Source organism: Limulus polyphemus, unplaced genomic scaffold (genome assembly GCF_000517525.1).
Source record: "Limulus polyphemus unplaced genomic scaffold, Limulus_polyphemus-2.1.2 Scaffold2347, whole genome shotgun sequence".
NCBI classification, from domain to species: domain Eukaryota; kingdom Metazoa; phylum Arthropoda; class Merostomata; order Xiphosura; family Limulidae; genus Limulus; species Limulus polyphemus.
This window is the reverse complement of record NW_013667957.1, coordinates 13,684-19,232: the sequence shown is the minus strand read 5'-3', so window position 1 is coordinate 19,232 and position 5,549 is coordinate 13,684. Positions and strand designations below refer to the sequence as shown.

At 30.2% G+C, this 5,549-nt stretch overlaps 1 protein-coding gene across 1 annotated transcript in view; it reads right to left on the bottom strand.

Annotated features, from left to right (window-relative positions):
• The window catches only part of LOC106466695 (splicing factor U2AF 50 kDa subunit-like), a 41,078-nt gene that overhangs the window by 22,654 nt on the left and 12,875 nt on the right, over positions 1 to 5,549 (bottom strand). Inside the window, exons 4-6 of the mRNA XM_013926992.2 lie at positions 1,531 to 1,658; positions 570 to 686; positions 250 to 256 (exon numbers count right to left, since the gene is read on the bottom strand). Coding sequence (XP_013782446.1) covers positions 250 to 256; positions 570 to 686; positions 1,531 to 1,658 — 252 coding nt within the window. The remainder of the gene's footprint in view (positions 1 to 249; positions 257 to 569; positions 687 to 1,530; positions 1,659 to 5,549) is intronic.

Genomic DNA, 5,549 nt, shown 5'->3' with positions numbered 1-5,549 from the left:
TTATTGTAATATTAGAGATAATAATATGCTTAAAAGAAAATAATAATATATTTTTGCATATGAAAACATTGTAATATTCACTGATAAATTGCCAAATTTCGTTAACATTTGCTTACCAATTTAGAAGCTGTAGCATAAAAATTATAACAAGCACAAAATGGTTACGAGGTCGGTCCCAGGTACTTAGCCCGGGTTGAAAGAGTTAAACACTTTGCTACCTAAGAATTGCTCATGTGAGATGGGTTTTACTGTAGGTCTTTGGAAAAATACAATTATGATCATTTATCCTAAAAACTGAAATGTTAAAGTTTTTAAAGAACTTCCAAAATTGGTTAACTTAATAAAAATTAAGGTTTTTGTATTGCTGAGTTTCACATCGTGTTTATTTATTTTGTACATCCAGCATTCAAAACTTAGTAATATCCTAAAAAAAACCAGCATTGAGATACTGTAATATAAAATAAAAGTCAGTTTACAGAAACTATGCAATTCTGTTGGTCCCTATTGGAATTACTATTTAAGAGATCTATATAAGATAAAGAGATTTATCACAAAGAAAAAGAACTTACTTCTAGAAATGCAAAATTTTTATCCAAGTTAATCTGGCAAGCAAGGACTGGACTGCCTTCAGCTTGTGAAAAACAACAGACATGCATCTGGGCATTAAAAAAGTCCATCATCTCTTGCTAGAAAGAAAAAACTAGATTATCATCCTACTTTTTGAAATAGTACTACACATATAGCTTAGCTCCTGTTCCTATGATCTGTACAAGTTATAAAACAATTTTAAACATTTGACAAAAAAAGCTCATAATGTAGCCATTTTTTTAAATCAAAGTTTATAAACCTTGAATGTGCAGCTTACATTTAAGTAAGGAGTGGCTTACAGCATCATTTATAAATTGACAAGTAAATTTGTGAACTGAAATTTTAAATCAAGAGTAGTTTTAAGGACTCTGCTATAAAGATGGTACTTGCTTATTTTAAGATTCCCAAACAAATCTGCTCAATCTCTTGCTTTAATATGGTCTAGAATTTTTTAATATTTGTATCCTGGAAATATCCCCCCACCACCCCATTTATATTTATAACAAATTTTATCTATTACAAATTTAAAATAAACATCGTTATAAATCATACTTTGTTTCTTATGCTTCCAGATAAATATACTTTGATCCAATTACGTAAAAATCTAGATTTACAGTTTGGATCAGCAAGGCTACATACCACTATCATCTAGTTTACCTTTTTTAACTAGAAACTATTAAAAACAAATCTGCTAGTGAATATTCTGTACAAAAGCACCTGATTTGTACATTCTGAGGTTGTCATAAGACTATCGCTCTTCAAATCTTATTTAAAGAAAAATACATTTAGCTTTTTAGAATAATACTTTTTACTTACAAAATTAAAAACAACAAATTTCAAAAGGTAATATATATATATATATATATGTGTGTTTGTGTAACTGATGTATACATATACACACACACACACATACAGTGAAAACAAAAAATATACTCATATTACCTCACTACATCCAAATGGAATGTTGCCCACATACAATCGACGAGCCTGTCTAGTGATGGTACTACCAACTACTGGTACGGGAGCAATTCCTGGAGCTGCTATGAGGGTTGCTGGAATCTGTCCAGCCGCTAAAACCATATTTTAAGCTATCAGATTCAAATTTTTATATAAAAACAACAACAACAACACAGATTTCATAAAGGGACTTAAATCTTTTTAATTTTTATTTCTGAATTTTCCTTTTGTTCATACTAAATGAACAAACCATTAGAAAATAAGCCATTAAATATGTATTGTAAGATAAGTATCAATGGATTATTACATTTTATTTATACTTTAGTTAACTCAATTGGGATATACCTTGTTGAATCATTTAATGTAAGAGCTTCTTTTCACCTTAAAACAATCTTCATTAAATTTCTTAGTGACTGGTTTTGTATTGGTTAACTATACCAAATCATCAGAGCCAACCACAGGGAATAATGCCCTTTCAGATTTATTGTTAGCCACTAATGAAGATATGGTTTAAAGAGTTAAAAGTGGTAAAACATTTGGAGAAGAGTGATCACTGCTTAATTAAACTTTGTGTTTTTCTATATGCCGAGATAAAAAGGAGTGAAATTTCCCAATTTTGAGGCCACGAGATATTTGTCATTAGTAAACTGAGATAAAGAGTTGAAATGTGATTTGTGACAGACTTTGGAATGCTTGAAAAATAAACTGACTTTTATTTGAGATAGGCAGGTACCTAAAACTAAATGTTGTTGTTGCTTTAGTGCAAAGCCACACAATGGGCTGGCTGCACTCTGTCCATCATTGTGAATTTAACCCTGCCCTGGATTTTAGCATTACAGGTCTATAACCCACCATTGATCTGTATCTAAAATGAAGAAAAGGATAACAAGAAAGATAAAACCTAATTAGCTAACTAAAGTCATAAAGGACAAAATCAAAGATAATGCTATAAGTTTAAGAAATTTAAAGTAACAGGTAGAAGATTACCAAAATTACAGAAAAACTTAGGATTTGATTGAAAAATAAATACAGGCTTATAGGTTGTATGGTAATGTTAAATACACATTAAGTTAAGATTTATGTAACTGAGCCCCTGAAGGATGCTGATGATGAGGCTCTTCTTGAAGTTTATGAAATGGTTAAACTTTTAAATGTTCTCTTTCATTTACATTAGAGAAGATAAAAACATCATTACTGATCCTGAGAATTCTATGAAAAATACTGGATTTTACTTTAAAATAATTCAGATGTTAATGTCTTGGTGTTAAATAGAAGGATTTGGAGCCGGACAAGTCTTTCGTCAAGGTTTTAAAGGAGATTAAAGATTAGATTTACAAGCTTCTCTCATTTTTAATCGAACAGAGAGTGGGCAAGTGCATGAAGACTGAAGTGTTGCTAATATTACTCTTACTTCTGTAGATTAATCCTAGAGTACAATAGAACAGGTTTTGTAAGATCATTTGGTAAAATACGAGAAAACCAAGATGGATTCACTAATGATATATCTCACCTTATTAACCTTTTAGCCTGATAATGGAAAGTGCACAGATTGTATATTTAAAATTCCAAAAAGCTCTTGACAGAGTTTCGAACAGTAAAATAGTTAATAAAAAAAAACCTCATGGGTAAAGGGGGGAGTAGATAGACCAGTTAATTGGATTATAGAGTGGTTGAATGAGAAAAAGTGAAAGCTTATTAACAATGGTTAGTAGTGGAGTTCCTCAAGAGTTATTGCTTGGGCCACTGTTTTTTGTATTAACATTAAAGATAATGATGGGAGGAGGCATAATAAATAAAGTTTTTTGGGAATGTTAAACTGTTAGTATTACTAACTGCAATGAGGATGTCAAGATACAAAAAACTACGGATCTAGCGACAATTGCCCTTTAGATGTATGAAGTACTGAGTAATGCATTTAGATTATCAAAATTCAGATCGTGCATTTTATATAGATAGGAATTTACTCTGTAGCTTGACTCAAGAACAAAATCATGATATTTGAGATAGCACTTTGTTGTTAGTGGTAAAGCTAATAACATTTTTGGGGATATTTATTAACATACTGATTAGAAGTCAAAAGAGGTAATTAACTCTTTATAAATCACCATTTATGCCTTCATTGGAAAACTGTGCTCAATGTTGGTCTCCTTATTTAAGAAAAAATATTGATTTATTGGAAAGGATTTAGAAGAAGGCTATTACGATGATTCTGAATGGTTATCTTATTGGAATAGATTAACATATTTTTTTTTCTTGAGAAAAGAATAGTAACGAGATCTTACAGAAATGTACAAGATTATCCAGGAGGGAGGAACTGATAGGATAAAAGTCTTGAGTTTGTTGAGTTTCCAATTTTAAGAATTGGAAGAGGACAGGCTAGGCTCCAGTTATGACTGTTTTATTTTTCTAAAATTGTTTTTGGCTTATGAAATTAATTACCTTCAGAAGTAGTGGAGGATGGTGTTATACAAGAGTTTAAGAAGTGAATCAACAATTTCCTACAAATAAAGGGTGGATTTAAATTTTTACTTCTTCTAAGAGTGGGTATGAAAGGACAGTTTCAAAAAACAAATGGTGCCTGGTTGTCTGTATGTTAACTAATTCCAAATTAAGATCAAACTTGAGAACACCTGTTTTGTTAACCTTTTCACTACAGATCATGGGTGAAAGGCCATGTCATCTCGTTTGATGACTCGCATTCAAAATTTATTGAACTACTACTTCATGAATTTATGTCAATAAGTTTGGTATCAAATTGTATAATATAATTCAAATTTTAGTACTATATATTACTCAATTTCTTAATCTAACAGCAAATATTAGAAAAACACAGATAAACATCGATTTTTGTGTGTCAGATTGAATGCAGCACTGGTTCAGATTAGATGTTTGTGAAGTCAAAATACTAAATCTATAGTTCCGAATGAAATAGAAACTCAAATTACCGATATTGACAAGCTGGAATATAAAATAAGAGCCTCTTATCTTTTCAATTTGCTAAGACATTGCTCACATGATAAATCAAACACAGTGGCACCCCACCCATTTCTTTCAATTTTTGGAAATGTTCCCTTATATAAATATACACTTCTATATATGACATGAATAACCAACCAGAAGCTCAGATTGTCCCCCTAGTGGCTTTCTTAGCCATTTTAATTGACTTGGCTCCATTTTAGTCTGCTTAAAATTTCACATTTTTTTAGACTAAAATACATCTTAGTTACTAATCTTGATAAATTATAGTTGAATTCTATGGTATTAATGTAGTAATTCGTGATTCTTTAGTTATTCAAATGTATATATAAAACCTAAAAAATATAGTTTCATATTCTCCATGTGCAATTTTTTTAAAGGCTTAGCAACCTACGTAAAGCAGCAACTGAGTACAAAGGTCGTAAGTAGAAGAGATAATTGTTTGCTTTGCTTCTTTAGTTACTGTTCTATGTTTTACGAAAAACAAGGTTGAGAATGCATTTCAAAATAGCAATAATCTATATACACATATAATGTATAATAATTGAAATCTGACCGTATTTTACAAAATGCTAGTCTACTAAAACACAGCCAAGATAAGTTACTTTGCACAGACCAAAGGTCAGTTTTATGTTATTTGATAACAAGGGTGCACGTGAGCCACGTCATTGTAACTTTTGTATTGTTTGCCAGGCATGGCTGAAAGGTTAATATAATAAAAATAATAAATATATATAAATGTATAATGTTATGAGATTTAAGCTATTTAGTCTAAACGTTTATGTTATTGTGTTATAATTTGTGTTCTTTCTAAAATGAAAGAGATCTAATTTTTTACGGTGGTTGCAAGATCGGTCAAATCTACCAAACCCATACAGAGATAAATTACTGAAAATAACAGATAAAATATAAAGTTTTTTCTTAAGAAATGTTTGATAACTATCTCAACATTATAAAGATTTTGCATATGAAATCTTAAATTTTCTGATGCATAAAAGTATTTTTAATCTTAAGATGAATATTACTTC